Raw genomic sequence first — 24551 nt, 5'->3', positions numbered from 1 at the left:
ACGAAAGAAATGATTCTTATATAGTTTCTCTCCTTGGGATTATATTTACACATTATTGGCAATGTACTAGGAACAATATATATTAGTTAATGCTAGACATAAAAAATATGTGTGATACATATACGAAGGTTTTGAAAGAAATAGAAAAAAAAAACAAGAAAAAATAAGAGGAAAAAAAATTGGTTTAAATCGACTAATGGCATGGATATGCATTAACACATTATAAGATCACAAAATTGGTGTATTTAAGGTTTTCAAAACACCGTCCGTTGATCTTTAAACAAATATAAGTTAGGAAATGTCATAACAAAAAATAAGCACATAATATAATCCCACCATTACTCAATATCCTAACAAATATTGCTCAAAACTCTATTTTACTATACAACATCTGGCATTTTTACCTCTGGATTGTTTACTGCTGCCATTTATTTCCTCTGATATTTTTAATTCTGGCATTTTACCTACATGCGGTTTTGATTAACGTCGTTATATTTTGTTTCATAATACAGGCATATCAAATTTGAACCGCATTTGTTTAAATTGAATAATATCAACTGGGTGAGATGAAAGAATCATACAATTGCAACGGATTTTCAATAAAATGCTACCGAAATTAACGCATTTATGCCTAGCGTCTAGAAAAAGGTCTTGGCAAACAGCGTAGACGCAGATGAGACGCCGCATGATGCGGCGTCTCATCAGTGTCTGCGCTGTTTGCTTAAAGGAATTTCTGTCAGAAGTATTCTAAATATAGAAATTAATACATTCAAGACATCTCTAATTTTGGAAATTAATCGATCCAATTTGGAAGGATGGGAGATTCAACTAGGAGTGTAGGACATTAGCCCTCTGGGACATTAGCCCCTAGGACAAAAGCCCCTAGGACATTAGCCCCTTAGGACATTAGCCCCCTAGGACATTTGCCCCTTAGGACATTAGCCCCTATCTATGTTTACATTCATTTTTTAGGTATTTAATTTCACCTTTTTTTAAATAAATGGAATTAATGGTTGTTTTTTTTTAACAGCAACAACAACACAATATGTTACTTATGTATCTAATTGTAAGGTAATTTTAGACTTCTGGATAATGTCAGATAGCAAAATGTTTGCAAAATAAGTCCAAAGATAAAAATAGTAAAGAAATTGTAAAAATAAAACACTAAAATTTACGTGTGTGGTACAGGCTATACATATTGTTTCTATATACATATGAAATTTAAAAAATGGAATAAAAATGCTTACCTGTAGAAAAGTTTGAACGTTTTAAAACACCTGGGGGCTAATGTCCTACCATGCACTTTTTTAAAGGGGCTTTTGTCCTAGGGGCTTTTGTCCTAGGGGCTCATGTCCTAGGGGCTAATGTCCTAGAGGGCTTATGTCCGTACCCCGTCAACTAGGCATGAATATGTTAAAATATCAAGGGATGCAATGATAGTACAATTATGCCATGCAATTCCCTTATTTATTGAGTCTCTCGGAAGTCTTATTCCCTGTGCGTCTTTCAGAACAACGTATGTGTCGCGAGATGAGAGTAACCCCCATGATAGTGTTAGGTTTATTTGCTATTAATAAGTTCAAGCTAGGGGTTATGTTTACAGTAAGGCTCTCTCTTTAGTTTAATCAGACAACCTCTCACTGCTTTATCTCTTCGAAATAATACAGACACCATATTCTTCAGAAATTCTCAGTTTTTAGGGATTTTAGGGCCAGTTGCTTTTCGACCAGCAATAAGGAAATAACTAAATATTAAGAGTGAAAGTATAAACTGCATATTTTGGAATATTATGAAACTTGTGGTGAAATACAAAATAAAATAGGATCTTAATATTAATAAAGTGTTGTGTTATTAATGAACTCAATGTAGTGATTAAATTGTATACAGTCGTTACAGTTAATCTAATAGAACAAAAGGAAAACCTCGCTACAGTACGTGACCGGAATCTATTTTAACGCTTATTCACAGCATCCAAGTCGGTTAGGATGAACGATACGAGCTTTTAACAGTTAAACACTTTATTTCTATTACTCATTCGACGTTGCATATAAAACAAGAAATATCTTTAAAAAAAGATATACGGCGTTGATTGTGGTCGATGTTTATGAACGATCAAAAGTTATCTCTATGAGATAAAAAGCAGCGGAGGCCTTTTTCTGCGCAGTCCTTAGCTACATCACAAGCAAATCAATTACGGGGTGTTGCGCCAGATTTCGTGGCTTATTTTGCTTTATGTGATATTATTACTCAGATATCTATATTTACAGAATAGAAAAACACAAGAAACATGAAAATAAACGAGTGCATATAGGTCAGCCGGCAATACTCGAATCTTATTTAATTGCATAATTATAGTATAGTGAATTATTGTGCTCATGCTTAATAAACTGGTCTAAATGGATAAATATTTCTAATTAATTTTATCAAAATTTCTCCTTATCATGCAAATGTTGAAAACATATTAAAAATCGATGAATGACATACCACAATAATATCGCCGAATATCTTTATTTAGTATCTTTTTGATCAAAACAGACTTCAAGTGCACAAAGTTTACGAGACGGCGTTTATATAAAGATTTCTGCAACTGACCGCAAACTGACCTTGATACCTTGCGGATTGGAATGCAATGCATTAAAGTTAGGTAACAATTCTGCTGCTGAAACGACGGCTTGTTTACGCCAACTGTACACGACCAAGGCAACAGCTGTGCCTAAAATATTGATATATCGACAAAGCGACTAAACGAACTACTTACTCCATCAGACAAAAATAGCATAGATTCCAATTTTTTCCTTCAATGAAAAGATCGCAACCCCTTCTGCGAACTCCGGTGATGAACTGTATATAAACTCTGACTATCACACAATGACCGCGAATTGACCCGAAACCTCGCGGGTTGAAATGCAATGCAAGTAAGTACTAAATATGAGAATATAGCCTTTAGTATAAACGCTTTTGCGCTGGTAATTCTCTGAAAATAAAAGGTGAACGCACAAACTGTATTTATGTCGAAAATTGATTGTAAAACTGTTCTATCTATTGAGCCTTTTCATAAGAGATAAAATTGTTTCATGCAGTAAAACAGTGTTACAAAGACGCGGATATGTTTCCAATGTTCTGGTGTTATACTCAAATCAGCCAATGGAATAAATGAAGTGTATTCATTCGTACCTAGGCGCGGGAAATTTTATTTGAATATTATTGGACACTTACAAAGGTCAAGTCAGGGTGAAAAGCTGGCTTAATACAGCTTACGCCGAATAATTAAAAAAAATATACAAACAGTAATTTACATCTGGATTGAAAACTAAAGATGGTTATATTTTGTTTATTTGCAATAAACCTATTGTATTTGCATTTAGCGATAAGAGAATGAACGTGCACCTGGACAGCAAGTTGTCTCAATACTTATCGGGAAGGTCGTAAACTTGTTCCGCTTCTTTCATATCTTTCGTATCAGCACATGCTCTGCGGGGACGCGCTTTGATATATGCATCAAATTGTCATTGATGCGTTCTTATCTGATGTAACTATGACCACACATGGAGGAAATGGTTTGCATGCAAGTCAAATGGCGATCAAAGACTTGTTGATTAACACGTGACGTTTAAGTCATCGCAGTACGATGCTGATTTATTTGTTTGATCTTGAATCTTATCTTGAACAATCCTTCGTCGGGTCGAGTAGTTTAGGCTACCTTTACCGTAAACAAGTAAATACAAAAAATATTTAATAAATCAATCAGCCAACTTACAAGGATTTACCGGATTATTTTTTCTCGGGGTAAGATATTTGTTGTTCCTTTCTTAACCCATTCATGCCTAGCGTCTAGAAAAAAAGGCCTTTGCAAACGCGGCGTCTCATCTGGGTCTGCGCTGTTGGCTTAAAGGAATTTCAATAAGAATCTATCTATTCTAAATATAGAAATAAATTGGCTTAAAGGAATTTCTATAAGAATCTATCTATTCTAAATAAAGAAATAAATACACTAGACATCCCTTATTTTGGAAATAAATTGATCCCATTTAGAAGGATGAGAGTCCACTAGGCATATATGGGTTAATCACATACTTTCACAAACACTAATGATAGTTCTTCTTGAATGATCTGAGCTTTTATAAGTACATTATTGCAACTAACACTAACGAATAAACGCGGTTGCTGGAAATAAAGGAATATACAGAAATCTAATATAAATATACAAAAATCTTCAATCAAGTTATAATTGGTACATTAAATTATAATTAATCTTCAAATTGAACACAAATTATGTAATTTTATAAAATATTATAAACCCTCGAAAAGCATCGCGCGCTCTCGTTAGAATAAATACAATTTAAAAAGTTCAATATAACGGTGAATTGATAAACTTTATAAAATTATAAATATGATTGAAAAATAATATGTGTTAGTCATTATTATTTAAAATTCAACAAGCAGTATCCGAAATATTGCCGTTACAGATTATTCATTCCTCAAACCTTGCAATAAATTGAAGTTTCAAGAAGATATAACTGTAACAAAATGCAGTAGAATAAGCGGGACAGACAGTGTTTGAAAATGGTTATTAGTATTTCCGCTAATGAAATAATATATTAATTTGGCAATTAGCAAACGTCTTATCTCGCCGACAAATTAACGCGCATTGTTTTATTGAGTAACACGTGTCTATTAAAGCGGTACTATGATGTAAGCACCGAAAGGGCCGTTTATTATGACTGTTTTTAACAAAAGAGCAAACTGCTGAATTATAGTATGTATATATAAAGATGGTAAATTTCATTTCTGATATTGATTCAATATCGCTCTTTTAGAATGCACGATTTCCCGTGTTCTGTGCGTTCGGATAGTTGCAAGGATTGTTACATATACGGTCGGGTAAGTGGATTTGTGTGTTAAAAAATCAATATTAGTTCTAGTAAACATTTTCTAAAAACATGCGTAACGGATCTTTATTCTATATATTTCGATTACACGATATTTACTAAGTAGCGTTTGTATATATGTGTGTTTGTAGATGTAATGATGAGTTTTGTTCGACTAGATTAGAGACTTTTTAACAAACACTTTGAATATTGGTAATCAACTTAACAAAATTCATAAACTGTTTTAAATATTAAACAAATTTATCAACATGACATTGGATATGTTACAATGTTACAGTATGAATAACTTCTGGTAAGGGTAATTCAGAGCTTTTAATTATCAATTAACTTTATACCGTCCGCATTTTGGCCGTATAAATTTTACAGACTTCACCAAGGATTTGATATTGTAAACAGTACCCTTATTAGGAAAAAGTGAAGAGAATTGATTATGCGATATCGCGTCAAATACTAAAGAAAGTATTTGTATAGACATATGCAATAATTTATATATGTATGTACGGACATGTATACCTGTTGTTGTTTTTTTAAATAAATAACTATACTAATTTTTGAGATAGTACAACTGTAACTTCTATATCGATGCACAATTATTCGCATGTTTTTATATGATTATTGATTACACTGTGTGTGATATATTTTGCTATATATTATCTGTATATAATTGCAATCATGGATAGTGGTCTTATTTGGAAAGATATTGGTAGATTCTGTTGATGTTCTTAATTTCCAGAGACTCGATGAAACTTGGTCATAAAATATATTGACCAGGACCCACTCTGCCGTTCGCCAAATGAGCCACCAAACAATTCCATTTGACTACAAGGTTTTCTACATTATCCATAGAATAATATCCTCAGTAATATGAATTAAGACAGAAATAGGTAAATTTAGCTACAGAAAATTTTAAGCCAGAGGGAGCCCTGATTGACAATATATATGCCAAGGTTAAATATGGAACACGTGGGTCAAACAACTAGATAACCAGATCAAATCTTAGAAAAACTCTATCTGGAGGCCACATTTATGACTCCGTATCGATGAAAATTGGTCGAATTGTATCTTGCAGGGGCTGTTTTTGAAACATGAACAAAATAAAAATGCTTCAACATCGAAAAGCGCATTAAAATGTTGACCCTATTGGGGGTGGGGGGGGGGGGGGTGAGGTGTTAAAAAATTCACTATCAAATATATATTTAACAAAGTATCCAACTCGAAATCACCCGAAAACGGGGTGCATCGTTTTAAACAGCCATTACTTCATCAATTTTGCAGCAATTTTCACGATCTTGGTCTTATTCAACGCAGAAATGAATTTCCTTTCTGGAAATGTATATGTCTTGCAATATTTTTACAAATACTGTGTCAACTTTTAAGAAATATTACGATACACAACTAGTGTGACCCAGTTAACATCGATCAGACCGTATTCATGATTGAAATCTTCACGGAGTAAAGGGCATTTTCCCTGCAAAGTTCACGGACCTCGATACCAAAATTCAATAAATCGTGTGAAAAAACATTCTTACCGTGCTTGCTTTTGCATTATGCATAAAAACTAACTGTCTAGCGCCGTTTGATACCTTTGTTTACATACATTTCAACTAACTGACAGTTTAAACATACGAGTGGTTTCATAGGTCCAATGCGAAGGTGTGTCTTTAATATTTACTACGGTCTGATCATTGTCAAGTAGGTCAATCGCAGGGTTGGCACCAATCGACCGCCCCTGGTTTTAACAGGTGGTTTTTACCGGTTAAAACCGCCCCGGTCAATACTCCTGAATTGGTCATTACTGGTCAATTACTGGTCGATTGAACTTTACCCCCCCAATTTTGATTAATATTCCATGCTTAATTAAACAATATTCATAATATAAATTAAACAGACATGTTGCCAATAATGTCTTAAGCTATTAATACCCATACCTGTCAGGCCTTTTCCGTCCTATGCCATGGGTCCGAATCTCGGCCCCATTCCCAATGCAAATCTGGTTGGGTTTTTTTCCCAATTGAGAAAAAAAATCCCATTTCCAAAAAAAATTAAACCTTTAAATATATAAGTTAACCTGATCCATGTAGAAAATAGAACAATATTGCATAATTAAATTGTCTGTTGCATTGAATGTGTTTTAAAAACAGTAAAATATGTTAAATTGATTATTTAATGCTTTTCTTATTTTGCCCAAAAATCCGGCGTTTCGCGCGATTTTTTTTACCTCAAAAAGGCCAGGCCCTTTCCCCAGAATCAGATAAAAAAACCTGCACTTATCATACATGTTCATAATATTTTGTAAAATTGTAATAATATGATATCAAAATAGACGTTGTTTACCAGTTTACGGCTTCTTTGAAATATAAGAAACACTATTTACATGCGATTGTTTTTCCCAATTGAGCCAGTTTTGCGATTATTTTTTTCCCAAAATGGGTTTTTTCACGACGCGAAATTCCCAAATTTCCAGTGTGGCGTTTTCCCAAAATGGAGCGGAAAAGGCCTGCCTGTTCATGCAATTTGGAGGCCAATCTCTCAAAATTTTGCAAATTAGTCAATGTTGGTCAATTGGTGGTTTCTGGTCGATTGAACTTTTTTTTCAATACTAATGAATGTTCAGATAATTCTGTGCTTGATTTAACAAGATTTACAATATGACACACCAATGAAGTGCATTATCAAAAGTATATTCAATGTTTTTGAGATAAAAAAAGTTTATACACATAATGATATAAACATGTCATCATCATCACATCATACTGGCACTATCAAAATGTGTGTTGTTGAACTGTCACAAATTCACTAGGTAATGTCTGTCAATTATTTATGATTTCTTTAAGTTCTTTTTAAACAAAATAGTGAAATAATATTTTATTTTCCATTGATATAAAAATAAAAATAAAACATAATAAGAAATAAATATTAAAAGAAAAATAATTAAAAGTCTAGAGTAAACCCACAATTTGAAAACATTATTTGTTGGCAAAATCAAGAACTTTGACTGCTTATTCATTTGAAGACCAATTGAACTTTTAAATATGAAAGGAAAAAAAACACTCTTAATACTCTTAAAGGAGACAAGTTAGAAGTAACTATTAAATGTATAGCAAGTTATCTCCTTTTGTTTTAGTGATATGAAATAGCCTAAGGGCAGATTTGCTTCATCAATATCAGAGACATAACACTACATGCATTTTATTACCAATTATTGAATTAAGGCTTAGGGGCCAGATCTATAACCCTAGAAAATACAATAGTTCTGTTTGTTCATCTGCTTATCAAATAGATATATCAATAGATAAGTGAAGTACTATGGTACCTACAATAGTAATAATACTTAACTAACAGATTTGATACATTGAGATAAAGATGTTGCCTTAGTCCTTATGTATTTGAGGCCGTTTCCATAAATCATAAAGAATAAAAAAATTACAGCTTTTAGGATTTTTTTACAATACATTTTTCAAAAAAAAATTACCAATTACAAGATAACGATTGGTTTAATATAGAATAGCTTAAAGTCATTCTTTGTGATGTTTAAATGCTATAATTTTCAATCGACCAGCAATGACCAGTATTGACCGGTTTTAACCAGGTATTGACCGCCGGCCTGGTCAATACTCAATTGACCGTTCAATATGCCAACGTCAAGCGAATTGTGTATCGTGTTATTTCTTAAAATTTGAACCAGCATGTGTAGAAATATAACAACATATATACATTTCCAGAAAGAAAATTCATTTCTGCGTTGAATGAGACCGGGTTTATGAAAATTGCTGCAAAATTGATGAAGTACCTTGTTATATATATATATATATATATATATATATATATATATATATATATATATATATATATATATATATATATATATATATATATATATATATATATATATATATATATATATATATATATATATTTGATAGTGATTTTTTTTCCAGAAAAGTTAATTTTTCGTTAAGATATGATACTTTATCATTCAAAATGATGTTTTCACTAATTAATATCATAGCCACACGCTAACCACCTGTGGTCTTGACAATTTGAAGGCCATGTTTTGATACTGAGTCATGTATGATCAAGAAATAGATCGCCAGGTCAACTCTAAAAAATGGTGCCAGTGAACGCATGGCAGTTCTTAAGGGTCATCATGCATAAACCTATTGCCATGTAGCAGATCTGTGGTCTAGTGGTAACACACTGGCTTCACAATCCAGAGAACGCTGGTTTGATCCCCCGCTGCACCTAACCTACTAACTCGTCTTTCGCATGAGACGTTAAACCGATGTGCAGTGTACTAGGTGCTTTACACCGGGCACTAAAAGACCCAGGGTCACCTCTGGAACGGGGTGTCTCCTGTATCTTGCACTATCCCCCGTAACCAACTAACACGTCTCTCTGGGGGCGATGGCCATATGGGAAACAATCCCGGTGCACTCGATAAAAACAAAACAACAACCTATTGCCAGTTATTTTATTAGCAGAGATAGACACCTCGTGCTTTTATTGGGTTGTTTGTGACCTCTCTGACCAGTGCTGTGTACTCATCCGTGAACTTTTTGCGATTTTTATCAAACAATTGACCAACGGGTGGCATGCAGTGGTAAGTTCTTGGAAACGTCTGACGAGAAGATAAAACCTTTAAAATACCAGTCCTCTCTTGTCTCTGAACAGCACTCCTTCTAAATAGAAGATTTTGGCTTGATTGTTAAGGGACAACGCGTCCACTAGGCTCTGGGCATATGTTTTTCCAGATTTTTAAATATTTAAGCCGGTGATGGGCCACTTTTCAGGAGAAACTTATATTCCCTTTCAAGAAAAAAGATTAGCACTTAAGTAAACGATTAACATGCAAAATATGCATGTTCATTGCATCCAGTTTCATTATGTTATTGCATATGCTTTGCGCCATGCAGGTATTAAATCAAAGAGGAACTATGAAAACCTCGCGTAGGGCTCTGCTGCTCTCGAAGCCGTCACCACTAAGACGAAGTCAATCTGTATCAAGTGCCCAGGGCAGTACATGTATGAGAGATGGGCGTTCTAGCAGCAGTGACAGGGGAGCCATTGTGGAGACCACCCCCATGAAGACAGCCAATGGAGGAACAGTCCAGCAGTCCTCGCAACACACTGGCTACAGAGCACCCAGGATTCTCAAGCTGGAAAAACCTGCTCCACTTTCGGCCAAGAAAACAGAACAAAGGGGTAGGAAAGGCTCAGGTCGGAACATTTGCTTTTCATATTTTCATCCTGGGCAGTTTCAATATTTTCAGCTCGACTATTATATTGAAATATATATAGTAGAGCTATCCTACTCACCCCTGCAGCGGCGTTCCCGTGTGCGTGAGCGTTGGAATGTTAAAGTTTGCGTACCACCTCAAATATTTTTTAAGTCCGTTCACATATTGCTTTCATATTTTGCATACTCTTTTACCAACATGACCCCAATCTATAAACAAGAGCAGACAACTGTATCAAGCATTTTGACAGAATTATGGCCCTTTTTTCACTTAAAATATGTATATTATTCGTAAATTTATGTAAAAGTTTGCGTATCACCTCAAATATTTTCTGTGTCCTTTGACATATTGCTTTCATATTTTGCATACTTCTTGACCAACATGATCCCAATCTATAAACAAGAGCAGACAACTGTTTTAAGGATTTTGGCGGAATTATGGCCATTTATACTTAGATAAATGAACATTTGGTTAAGTTATGTGTTTTGGTCCATTTTATTCCTAAAGTATCATAGCTATTGCTTTTTATACTTGAAAAACTCACTAATTATCGTAAGGGGACTCTACAGGGCAAGTTGCATAACTCTGGTTGGCTTTTTAACGGAATTATGGCCCTTTTTTGTCTTAGTAACTTTTAATATTTTGTTAAATTTTGTGTTAAGATCCACTACTTCTAAAGTATCAAGGCTATTGCTTTCAAACTTCAAATACTTTCTTACTATCATGAGGGTACTGTACCTGGCAAGTTGAATTTGACCTTGACCTTTGAATGACCTTGACTCAAGGTCAAATTAATAAATTTTGCTTAAATTGCAATAACTTCTTTAATTATGATCACAGTTGATTCATACTTTGACAAAACAACACTTACCTGACATACCACAATGGACTCCACCCAAACCATCTACGCCCCACCCCAGAATCCCCCCAAACTTTTCTTATTTTTGAAAGATCAACTTTTAAATGACCACACGCCCACATTATACCCCCCTCTCCATGATGGCTTACGTTATACTGTCAAGCACTCTTAATAGTCGAGCGCGCTGTCCTCTGACAGCTCTTGTTTTATTCAATCCTTGTTTTCAAGACAAACTTGCTAAACAATTTATGTACAATCAGAAATTGGCATTGAAAAAAAAAAAACTTAAGAAATAAGATTTTTTATTGTGTATTGAATACAAATTTTCCTGATGAGAAAGTCTTTGATTAAATTTATTGACAAATAACACAATTTTGCGACATAAAAGATGATTTCAATTGAATTAATTGTACATGGCACACCTGTTATGTTTCATTCATGTACTTGTGGTGCATTAAATTACATCTTCCAATGATTCACAATTTTCACACTCAACAACAATTGATTTAAACTTCTTTGTATTTCAGAAACTGCCAATGCTGTAATTTGTTCATTGGTCAACAGAAAGATGAGGCTAGAGTCCCAGCTGGTAAGTACCTGGTATTTAATGGGATGTCATTCAATGTATTGAAGGACATACTTACGCTTATCTTGACAATTGAAAACTGTTTGAATCTGGGTCATGTGTGTCAAAAAAACTAGTTAAAATCTTTGAAAAGCACTGTAACAACTATTTAGGCCACATTTTATCACTCAGTCGTGATGAAACTTGGTCATAATGTTTATCTTGATATTATCTAAGCCAGGTTCCAATCTGGGTCAGGTTCTTATAAAACATTACATCACCAGGTAAAATCTTAGAAAAAACATTTTATCTCACCAGGTGAAATCTTAGAAAAAACATTTTACCAATCTAGAGACCATATTTTATGAACTGATGAAACATTTAAGAATGCAATAGAGTGTTTAACTGTTTGAAAGACCTTGTTACCATTCTAGTTTTTTTGCTAAATGATCTGTATACAACTCAAAATGTTAATCTTGAAAATCTGGGTCAGGGGTATTCAAAAACAAGGCCACATGGTCAGATCTTAGAAAAAGCCTTGGTATCACTTTAGAATAAACATGAATGACAATATTGATGAAACCTTCCGTAATTACTCTATGTTTTTGGACAATTAAAAATAATTATTTTTTTCGTGTCAGAAAACTAAGATACGAAAAATATTCACACAATACAGGTGTCCAAAAACTGAGTCGAAAATTGAAGTGTCCAAAAATAGCGTCAATTATATCAACAACTACCAGTAATATCACGCGCTTGTAAAATACCATGCCGTTAAGTATAAATTACAGTTGTATATGTTTGCACTGCATTTTAAATAATTTTAAATGCTTAATTTATTTGACAGAAAGTTACTACAAGGTTGTTCTTTGACTTACAAGTTCAAAGATGAGCATGTGATGTACCGATAATCGCTAGTATGAACCTGTAATTAACGCAATAAAAAAAGCAAACTATGAATTCTTTGTTTGTTCATTTCCGATAGTTGTTCCATTGTTCGTAAAACTTGCAAAGGGTGCATCGCACTTTGAAGCGTTTAGTATTTGTCACAGTTATTTTACTGAGAATGGGTAGTACCACTGTGTAAGATAATTGAACTGTTGATTGGCACTACCCCTGGTAATTTCATAACGCTTATGCTATCGGGCGAAACCATTGTTTAATATAGGTTTAGAAGGTTATTTACCCAATAACGCAAATGTAATTGTCTGTTGCCCTCAGGCATGCACCTGCCATGTTTTATGATGTTAATCTGATTGTAAAACCCCATGATCGAAGTGTCATTAGATATCGAAAACACGACCAAAATTTGATAAAATAGCGCTGTAAAATATACTGTCTGAACATTTAGAGACATTAATTATGGACGAAAACTTGTGTGTCCGAAAATTAAGAGTCACAAAAAATAATTATTTGTGCTAAAAAAGGGGTGTCCGAAAACTTAGTGTCCAAAAAAATAGAGTAATTACAGTAGTTAGAATGTTTATCTCAACATTGTCTAGGCTTCATATTTCTTTCATGTGCCTCAAAAAAAAGGTCACCATGTTCATTCACCTTGTCAAATCTAAGAAAAACCTCGTTACCACTCTATAGGCCACATTTATGATTCCATCTTGATAAAACTTGGACAGAATGTTCATTGGTTATACCTAGGCTCCTTTTAATTCTGGGCGATGTTCTTAAAAAAACTTCGATCAATAGCACAAAACTTAGAAAAACTTGTTACCACTCTGAAAGATCCATTATGACTCAATCTTTATTACAATTGTTAAGAGTTTCTTTTTTGGCAATATGAAGGACATGTTTGAATCTGTGTCAGGTGTTTTCATATACGAACTCAGATGAGCGTTTAAGAGCAGTCAATTGGCTCTCTTGTTTATAAACAGCGATTTTTTTTTCCAATTGGGAACAGTACCGATACCAGCCCAATGGGGAAATGTGTGTGCAAAAACCATGAAATTGGGAAAATTTGAGTCCTTGAGTGTTTACATGTATATTGGGAAATTGGTGTATTTGATTTTTTGTTCCCAAATACTTAAAAATTGATAATTAAATGATGTCAAGTTGTCAATATTATATTTACTTAGGTTCAAGCCATAGAGCTGCATTTATAAACTAACTAAATGTTGCATTTTATTTATTTATTTTTTAGCTCACCTGTCACAAAGTGACATGGTGAGCTTATGTGACCGTGTGATGTCAGGCGTCGTGCGTGCGTCCTTGCGTGGGTCCGTCAACACTTTGTTTGTGTAGACAGTAAAGGTCACAGTTTTCATCCAATCTTTATGAAATTTGGTCAGAATGTTTATCTTGATGAAATCTGGGTTGGGATTGTATTTGGGTCATCTAGGGTCATAAACTAGGCCACTAGGCCAAATAGTAGAAAAACCTTGTGTAGACAATAGAGGTCACAGTTTTCATCCAATCTTTATGAAATTCGGTCAGAATGTTTATCTTGATGAAATCTGGTTGTGCAATGTATTTGGGTCATCTGGGGTCAAAAACTACCGGTAGGTCACTAGGTCAAATAATAGAAAAACCTTGTGTAGACAATAGAGGCCCCAGTTTGCTTCCAATCTTCATGAAATTTGGTCAGAATGTTTATCTTGATAAAATCGGGGTGTGGATTGTATTTGGGTAACAGAGCTCCAGATAAGGGCCGTACAGCCGTAAATACGGCTTTTTCGTTATGGTTTACGCATTTATTTTTATAAACTGGATGTACAATTACGACTTTAATTTTCCTTTTACGCATTTACAATAACAATCTGGCCGTACCGAAACGTCCGCGTCAGCGCAGCGTGATTTGTCGGTCTATAACCTAACGGCGCTTTTCGTTAATTCAAATTACCGAAAAGTTGTAGACTGGGTTCTGGTATTATTGTCTATTCTGTCGTGAGATTTTCGATTACTCATAAACCCATCAAAAACAATATGTTTGCGCGCATGGGAAGGCTGGCTAAACCCAAAAGCGGTTAAAAAACACACACTTTTTTGTCATATAATGGCTACATACAGTCATCTAACCATCCTGACATTCAATCTGTAAACCCAGAAAAAGACATTGTAGCACCGATATTAAATGATTTGATTGCATCCGTGGCTAAAAACGTAAGAAAACACAACAGGAAACAGATCCAAACAAAAACTGTGGAAGATTGGAAAACTAAATATGATTTGATAGTTAACTGCTAAAGCAATTATCTTTTTGAGATGAGACAGTGACATAAGTATTCATTTATTTAGCTTACTAGTTGGCTGATATTTTTATGTCCCCCACTATAGTAGTGGGGGACATATTGTTTTTGCCCTGTCTGTTGGTCTGTTGGTTGGTCTGTTGGTTGGTTGGTTGGTTTGGGCCAACTTTAACATTTGCAATAACTTTTGCAATATTGAAGATAGCAACTTGATATTTGGCATGCATATGTATCTCATGGAGCTGCACATTTTGAGTGGTGAAAGGTCAAGGTCATCCTTCAAGGTCAAAGGTCAAATATATGGGTCTAAATCGCTCATTTAATGTACACTTTTGCAGTATTTCAATATTCAAGATAGCAACTTGATATTTGGCATGCATGTGTATCTCATGGAGCTGCACATTTTGAGTGGTGAAAGGTCAAGGTCATCCTTCAAGGTCAAAGGTCAAATATATGGGTCAAAATCGCTCATTTAATGTACACTTTTGCAGTATTTCAATATTCAAGATAGCAACTTGATATTTGGCATGCATGTGTATCTCATGGAGCTGCACATTTTGAGTGGTGAAAGGTCAAGGTCAAGGTCACCCTTCAAGGTCAGATGTCAAATATATATGGCCAAAATCGCTCATTTTATGAGTACTTTTGCAATATTAAAGATAGCGACTTGATATTTGACATGCATGTGCATCTCATGGAGCTGCACATTTTGAGTGGTGAAAGGTCAAGGTCATCCTTCAAGGTCAGAGGTCAAATATATGTGGCCCAATTCGCTAATTTTCTGAATACTTTTGCAATATTGAAGATAGCAACTTGATATTTGGCATGCATGTGTATCTCATGGAGCTGCACATTTTTAGTGGTGAAAGGTCAAGGTTATCCTTCAAGGTCAAATATATGGGTCAAAATTGCTCATGTAATTTCACTTCTGCAATATTGAAGCTAGCAATTTTATATTTGAAATGCATGTGTATCTCATGGAGCTGCACATTTTGAGTGGTGAAGGGTCAAAGTCAAGGTCATCCTACAAGGTCAAGGTCATCCTACAAGGTCAAACGTCATATAGGGGGACATTGTGTTTCACAAACGCATCTTGTTTGTCAATAAAATAAAATAAAGTCATGAGTTTTAATGATCCTAATTCAGAAATGGAAAACCTTATAAAGTAATTGTTTAAGAAGCTAAATATATTTATTATAATTGCTGCAAATGTTTCTGTAAAGTGACCAGTTATACACCCTTCAATATCCAAGAACACGGGTAGTACAGTACTACCTCTATTTGGGATATGGTAGTACAGGTACTAATTGATTTTCAGCGTTACTCCTTTTCTTTCTGTCAGTGGCAGTACCGTTACTAATTTCACAAATCCTTATCTAGAGCTCTGGGTAATCTGGGTTCTAAAACTAGATCACTAGGTCCAATAATAGAAAAACCTTGTGTAGACAAAAGAGGTCACAGTTTTCATCCAATCTTCGTGAAATTTGGTCAGAATGTTAATCTTGATGAAATCTGGGTTGGGATTGTATTTGGGTCATCTGAGGTCAAGAACTAGGTCACTAGGTCAAATAATAGAAAAACCTTGTGTAGACAATAGAGGTCACAGTTTTCATCCAATCTTTATGAATTTTGGACAGAATGTTTATCTTGATGAAATCTGGGTTGAGATTGTATTTGGGTCATCTGGGGTCAAGAACTAGGTCACTAGGTCAAATAATAGAAAAACCTTGTGTAGACTATAGAGGTCACAGTTTTCATCAGAGCTTAATGAAATTTGGTCAGAATGTTTGTCTTGTTAAAATCTGGGCTGGGATTGAATTTGGGTCATCTAGGGTCAAAAACTAGGTCTCTAGGTCAAAGTTATAAAAAAAACTTGTGTAGACAGTAGAGGTCACAGTTTTCATCCAAACTTAATAAAATTTGGCCAGAATGTTAATCTTGATGAAATCTGGGTTGGGATTGTATTTGGGTCATCTGGGGTAAAATACTAGGTCATTATTTCAAATCAAAGATAAACCTTGTGTAGACAATCGAGGTCATAGTTTTCATCTGATCTTAATGAGATATAGTCAGAATGTTTATCCTGATAATATCTGATTTTGGATCGTATATGGGTCATCTGGGGTCAAAAATAAGGTCACCAGGCCAATTCTAGTAAAACCTTGTGTAGATGAAATAGGTCACAGTTTTCATCACCTCAGAATGAAATTTTGTCAGAATGTTTATCTTAATTAAATCTGGCTTGGGATTGTATATGGGTCTGATAGAAAATTTGATTCTTGATTATTTAGAAGTTGATGTAGCAAGGTTAGTCAGGTGAGCGATTCAGGTCAGGACCATCATGGCCCTCTTGCCTTTAGAAACCTTCTATTGGGAATTTTTTTTACAGCAATGGAGAAAGTTGTAGTTTTTTGCTTATTGGGAAAGTGCCGTTTTCGGATACTTTGTAAAGAAGGAAAAAATCGCTGTATAATATACATGTATTTGCTGAATAGATGGTTTAATGTAAGGTCTTTAGTGAAATAGCAAATTAAGTAACTTAAAATTTGCAGAGTTTACCAACTAATGATTTTCACAAATGACGTTACCCTGCCCCCTTTTCAAGCATGCTTCTGCAACTTAACATGTTTTCAGTCTGGCTTATTTACTTAGACTATATTTTATGGCTATCATGGCATCATGCCTAGGACTAAGATCAAGGACACATAACTCATGTGGATAATTGGTCTTGCACAGTTAAAGATTGCAAGCCTTTTGATTCACATTTCATAATATTTATTTTAAAAACAATACTGATAAGGGATTGGAAATACAGAATGCAATCTTATTTTGTTAATGGAATGTTTATATTTCCCTTGCAAAGAATATCACTATTTAAATGTTTAACCCTTTCCCCCAAAAGAATGAAAGTATAGATGGCTTTTGCAACCAGCATAAAACCACAACAGCCTGCGATTAACTTGCAGTCTGTCAGGTTTTATGCTGTTTGTTGCTCATCAGTATCTACAAATGAGTAAAAATAGGTATCTAAGTGGTAAAAGGTTCAAGGCTTGAAGCTATATGTGTAAGCACTGTATTGTAAGCTCTACTCATGCTGTGATAACGATGTATGGTGGTCCAGTTATGTTCTTTTATATATTGTAGAGCTGTGACTCAGGTCTTGGAGACACTTCAGTTTGCATGGCCAGGTCAGACAGGTAAGCTCTCAATGCACCTGCAGTTATATAAAACACTGTACAATCATTATTATTTGTTGTGCATGAATTTTTGTTAATATAAAAATATAAAACCAGAGCAATGAAATTTACAGATTCCTATTTTTTATATATCAGACATCCACTAATTTATTTGTCCACAAAAAGGTGATTTTTGAAGGTTCATGCAGGGAAGATAAATTATTTTACACTTATTTATTTCTTTGAAATTAAATTGTTAAGAATGAGAAAGATGTCCTAGCTTCTGATTATTATCCCCGTCGAAATGAAATTTCGGAAGGGGATATAGTAATAGTCTCTGTCTGGATGTAAGAAACTCTGTCCAGAGCATAACTCCAAATATATTGAATGGATTTACTTTAAACTTAGAATATAAACAAATGGAAACGAGAAGTGCAGTGACCAAGAAACATCACTCTATCTACCTTAGTTTTTAAATTATCTCTCTTTATATAATTTCAAAGTTAATTTTTGGCAGGAGCATAACTCTAAATCTACTGAAGGGATTTACTTGAAACTTGAAATATAAACAGATGGCAAGTAGAAGTGCAGTGACTAAGAACCATAACTCTATCTACCTTAGTTTTTGAATTATCTCACTTTATTTAATTTCATAGTAAATTTGTATCCGTTTTGAATCGATGAGTTTAAGGAAAAATACTGTGATCAAGAACAGTGACTGTTTCTTGTCTTCTTTTTTGATTACCTCCTTTTCTTTTATATCCATATATTTTATTCTCTACAGCATAACTGCAACACTATATAACTAATTGATCCTTGAAATATAAATAGATGACAAAGGTGCCATGTTTTACAATTATTATCCTACTCTCTAAAACAAATTTTCGCATACAAGCAAACACCTTTCGGCGGTGATGGCCATGTGAACATGGCTCTTGTTATGTAAATATTTCCAAAAATTGTGTTGAAAATATGAGCCAAGTTCTTGGAAACCTGTTCCTAATGAATGTGCGTATTTTGTTTTCTCCAAAATTACCCTGTGCAGTCTGCACAAGCTTATCAATGACCACACTCCCTGTTTTGAAGGAGTTGTTTGTGTAAGGAAGTATTTCATAAAAGAAAATCCAGTGTAGGCGGAAAGTGTGGTCGCTGATGAGCCTGTGCAGGCTACACTTTACACATTCATTAAGCCCAGTTTTCCCATGACTTGACTCAAACAATGTGGTTGAAATTTTGCTTGGGGGCTTGCAGTGTATCAGACATGCCAGTGTACTGTGGAGAAGTGAAGACTCGGTCCATGTCTGTGGATGAAGGCCTGCATGAAGACTTGCACCTCCCAGACTCACAGCGCTGGGCAAACCACAACAACAACGGCAATGACATAGATCATGGGATCCTTGATAGGTACCTAGCTGCCATACCTGCCAGGGAAAGAAGCCCAAGTCCCTGTGAGTCCATCTCTGAGGTAGAGACAACGCCCACTAACAAGGTCAATATCTGGGACCTTGTGAAAAATGGCCAAAGAAGACAGATGAAGAGTTTGGCTACAGACTTTGATCCAGCAGCGTATCGAGACAGGGATAGTGTTTCTGTCGATGAGAGTACGTCTGATAGTGTCAGTACTAAGACCACTGAGGACCAGAGTGAGCAGGCGTATGACTTGGAAGACATGGATGACCTCACAGACGCCTTTAATAAAGTGACCCTGACCCCTCAAGCCTCAAAGGAGAATTCTTATAGCAGTTTAGACGAAAATTTTGGTGGAGATTGTTCCAACAACTATCCTTGTAACATTGATGAAATAGAAGCTGAACTTGATTTTGAAGTTGAAGAAATAACTACACAAGGCAATGATGAATCTTTGAATGGAATAACCACAACTAACAATAAAGTTGTCAGGAAAAGTGAGCTTGAGAATAGTTCTCCGCATGGTCATGTTGTTGTATTGCGGCAACCATTGGGCCCAGGTAGTAGTAAGGATGAGATACGAAGGATTGAAGACAACACGACGGGTGGGAAAAGGTCTGCGAAATTCCGGAGAAGAATGTTCAAATTCTACATAATGTGCAATTCAGAGGAACCAAGTAAGTTGCATACACTTATGTAGGTTTAATATATTAGGTTTTCTCTGGGTAAACTGGGTTTAATCCATGTCAAGTCTTCTCTCAGATAAGGCACTGCAGTCTGCCCAGGGGTAAAGTGTGTGCAGGGATTCATCTTATCAAGGACCATATAGTGATTTCAATTGAAGCAGAATCCTGCATTTTGATGCAAGCAAATTGCAATTTTCTCAGTTTTGACTCCTGCAAAAAATTAGCCTTGCATCATTTTGTTACATTTGTTTTCCACAATCCATCTTGAAAAAAGGACCAGAAATGATCATTTATGGAAATAATAAAGCTTTTTTGAATTAAATTGTATACAGTCCGAACAGTAATTCAAATAGAACATTGGAAAAGCTCGCTAATCACTACATTGAGTTCATTAATAACACAACACTTTATTAATATTTTAGATCGGATTTTATTTTTATTTCAACACAAGTTTCATATTATTCCAAATAAGCTGTTTCTATTAGTACACTTAATATTTAGTTATTTTAATATTGCTAGTCTTAATTCAACTATAATTCCACAGTTAAAGGTTTCCGATGTTACTTCTTAAATGCCTAAATTCCAACTAAACATTTTGTCCATAATCACAAAGCAGACATACACTTATCAACATTAACAACATAAAACAGCCCGAAAATGTCAACTCTCTCACAAATGAGCATATTTAATATAGAACGAACAAACCCTCTCTCTCGAACAATATCAGGTATCAGATCCAGCATCCACACCCAAGGTATAATTAATCGCAGTTCGCGACAGTACTTAAGTTCAGGTTAAAAAGCTTCAACAGGACACATTCAAAGTTGCATCATTGTGTGGCGTTTTGCATGCACTATGAAATGGTAGGTGATGATATTTATCATTTTCAACCCAGATTTAATATAATCGTAGATTCATATAAAGTATGCAATAGCAATACAATTAGAGGATACAATTTGACTTTGAAGTGATCATTTAGCCTAGTCCTGTGAATAACTGTGATGTAACATTACAAAGCTGCTGCTACAGGAGTGTCCATATCTGTGTAAAAACATGCAGGTTGATCAGCCTAATGAATTCCCTTCCTACTTGGTCTAAATCTAACCTACAGATTTCTGTAACTCTGTTAAAATCAGCTGTGATTTACCCTTGCTAGTCAGTGTTTTGTTTTGTTTAAAATCGGGTCCAGTATTCGGCCCCATTCTAAATGGAAATAGAAAATATATTTTTCCTTAATGAGACCCAAAATTCCCAATAGTTTTCCAAAAAAAAAATCTTTTTATTTTAGGATTTCAATTTTGTTCATCTCCCATCCAGCCATATAAGTTAAACCTTAGAAAAAAAAAATACTAAAACACATCTATTCTCAAACACTTCTGTTCTCAATTTAAAGCATTTTTTAGCAAAACAGCAACAATACTAATTTCCCAATTTTTGTCACACATTTTCCCAATTCAAAGGGACCCGGCCCCATTCCCAATATGGTGGGGGAAAAAAACTGCTAGTACATGGAATAGTTTTTGCAAACAAGAATTATTTAAACAAGCCATCTACATTACTTAAACGGATAAACCCAGTCCACATGAAGGTCTGTTTGTCGTTATAAATGAATAGGTTTACAAGTTCATTGCACTTATATACCTGGAAAATTGTTGAATAGGGCAAAAATACAACTGTTTTAAAGCAACAAATATCTATTGGTATTTGGTTTTGGCAGTTTGACTTGTGTCTGACATTTCACCAATGTTTTCGTTCCAGAACCATGGATCTGGTACAAACCAGAGTCATTGTTGAGACTTGCAGACAGCAAGTTGTCACGACAACCACCGGTAGACTGGGTCTCCAAAGTGAATTCATATCCAGACATTTGCTTGCAACAGGTATTGTATAGTTAAGAAATTATCGTTTAACCTATCTAAAGTTGTCACTTAGCACAGGAGTGAAGTGTACCACAATGTTTTTATGCCCCCTGGATTGAAAGATCGGGAGTATTTTGTTTTGGGCCTGTCTGTCTGTCATTTATTCATTCATTCATTGTGTGTGTCCCAAAACTTTAAAAAAAAAAATTTAACCTTCGTTAAAGTTTGGTCATAACTTTTTATGCCCCCGGACCGAAAGATCGGGGGTATATTGTTTTTGGCCTGTCTGTCATTGTATGTGAGTGTCCCAAAACTTTAACCTTCTTCATAACTTTTGCAATATTGAACAAAGCAACTTGATATTTGGCATGCATGTTTATCTCTTAGAGCTGCACATTTTGAGTGGTGAAAGGTCAAGGTCATCCTTCAAGGTCAAAGGTAAAAAAATGTCCCAAAACTTTTAACCAAAACTTTGACCTTCTTCATAACTTTTGCAATGTTGAACATAGCAACTTGATATTTGGCATGCATGTGTATCTCATGGAGCTGCACATTTTGAGTGGTGAAAAGTCAAGGTCATCCTTCAAGGTCAACGGTCAACAACAAAAAAAGACATTCAAAGCAGCGCATTAGGGGGCATTGTGTTTCTGACAAACACATCTCTTGTTGAAAATTGAAGATTGATATTTGGCATGCATGTGTATCTCATAAAGCTGCACATTTTGAGTGGTGAAAGGTCAAGGTTATTTTCAAGGTCAAAAGTCAAAAAATACAATCCAAGGGAAGTTATAAGCTTTAAAAGGGAGATAATTTCATTTTGTAAACCTGTCAAATGATCATTTAAATTTTATTTCAAAGCGGCGCAATAGGAGACATTGTGTTTCTGACAAACACATCTCTTGTTTACCAATCAACTTGTAGGTGTTACTCCTCATAGGGTTGAACTTTATTATGAAGGCTATATTCTGCAGATCTAGCTAATATTCTCAGTTGACTTTGGACATTAATAAATTGACAGAAGATTTTGATATCTGTGCTCTTAAATAATTTGCTCTTTTTGTTTTAATCCATTTGGTAAAACTGGGCTTACTGCAGTCTGCCCAGGTTCTCTGGGACAACACCTTACCCAAATCAACCTAGTTTTCTCTTGATCTTACTTTCACTTTTTGCATTCATAAACTGAATAAATTTGACTTAATTCCATCCAACTTTCCCACATCTGTGATACAACTGAAATCAATTCAAGTTAATCGTCAAATAACATACATTGCTAAAGGCTGCAGAAATTATGTAACGCTATACTTGAAACTGTTTATGCCCCCATTAGGGTGGCATATACAGTCAGTCAACCAGTTTAGAATAACCCAACAAAAAACGTTAATTCTTTTGAACATAATTTCTTTCGGGATCTAGAGTCAATGTGAGAAGATGTAAAAATAAAGGGTAAAATTTACTTTGTATGATAACAGGTTAGGCCAGATGGCATATGCAGTTTTTTGTAAAAAAAATAGCCAATTAAAGTTCAACCTTTGGAAAATTATTAAAAATCATTCAACTTGCATAATCAGTACTTCAAAACATTGTCATGGCATTTGTTTTCAATCAGCAAAAAGTTTATTTGAAAATAATAAAGCCTTCTATATTTATATGCACGTTTCAAATCATAACTCATTCAATCAGTTCCGGTTAACTTTTTGCTGCATTTATCCCCCCTGTAAGCATAATACAAATGCTTTTTTGCTAAAGCTGTGTTAATTTATTCCTTTACTTGTACCTTATGTGTACCGTAGACACTAATATCATTTTGTTATTATTGGGGCATTATGGAAAATTTAATACAAATTAATTGGAACTGCTGATTATCGGGAATTGGTTGACAAACTGTAGCAGTCACACTAGTCAGTTTCAGAGTTGTTTCCTAAACACTTTCAGATATTTACTTTATTTTAGGTACGTGATTTTTATGTCCCCCACTATAGTAGTGGGGGACATATTGTTTTTGCCCTGTCTGTTGGTTGGTTGGTTGGTCTGTTGGTTGGTCTGCTTGCCCCAACTTTAACATTTTGCAATAACTTTTGCTATATTGAATATAGCAACTTGATATTTGGCATGCATGTGTATCTCATGGAGCTGCACATTTTGAGTGGTTAAAGGTCAAGGTCATCCTTCAAGGTCAGAGGTCAAATATATGTGGCCAAAATCGCTCATTTTATGATTACTTTTGCAATATTGAAAATAGCAACTTGATATTTGGCATGCATGTGTATCTCATGGAGCTGCACATTTTGAGTGGTGAAAGGTCAAGGTCATCCTTCAAGGTCAGAGGTCAAATATATGTGGCCCATTAGCTTATTTTATGAATACTTTTGCAATATTGAAGATAGCAACTTGATATTTGGCATGCATGTGTATCTCATGGAGCTGCACATTTTGAGTGGTGAAAGGTCAAGGTCATCCTTCAAGGTCAGAGGTCAAATATATGTGGCCCAAATTGCTTATTTTATGAATACTTTTGCAATATTGAAAATAGCAACTTGATATTTGGAATGCATGTGTATCTCATGGAGCTGCACATTTTGAGTGGTGAAAGGTCAAGGTCATCCTTCAAGGTCAAATATATGGGTCCAAATTGCTCATGTAATGTCACTTCTGCAATATTGAAGCTAGCAATTTTAT

General features: G+C 34.8%; 1 protein-coding gene across 2 annotated transcripts in view; it reads left to right on the top strand.

Annotated features, from left to right (window-relative positions):
• The first annotated feature begins 3342 nt into the window (after positions 1 to 3342).
• Positions 3343 to 24551, top strand: part of LOC127843686 (uncharacterized) — a 28704-nt gene continuing 7495 nt past the window's right edge. Inside the window, exons 1-7 of one of the 2 annotated variants that reach the window (XM_052373402.1) lie at positions 3343 to 3786; positions 4818 to 4881; positions 9803 to 10106; positions 11513 to 11574; positions 17892 to 17944; positions 19175 to 20007; positions 21775 to 21896. In XM_052373402.1, the coding sequence (XP_052229362.1) occupies positions 4819 to 4881; positions 9803 to 10106; positions 11513 to 11574; positions 17892 to 17944; positions 19175 to 20007; positions 21775 to 21896 (1437 nt within the window). In that variant the 5' untranslated portion in view covers positions 3343 to 3786; position 4818. The remainder of the gene's footprint in view (positions 3787 to 4817; positions 4882 to 9802; positions 10107 to 11512; positions 11575 to 17891; positions 17945 to 19174; positions 20008 to 21774; positions 21897 to 24551) is intronic. The other variant, XM_052373404.1, reaches the window with a different exon arrangement.

The sequence above is a fragment of the Dreissena polymorpha genome, chromosome 9 (assembly GCF_020536995.1).
Source record: "Dreissena polymorpha isolate Duluth1 chromosome 9, UMN_Dpol_1.0, whole genome shotgun sequence".
Lineage (NCBI taxonomy): Eukaryota > Metazoa > Mollusca > Bivalvia > Myida > Dreissenidae > Dreissena > Dreissena polymorpha.
The sequence above is the reverse complement of the archived record's forward strand: the minus strand, read 5'-3'. Positions and strand labels throughout refer to the sequence as shown.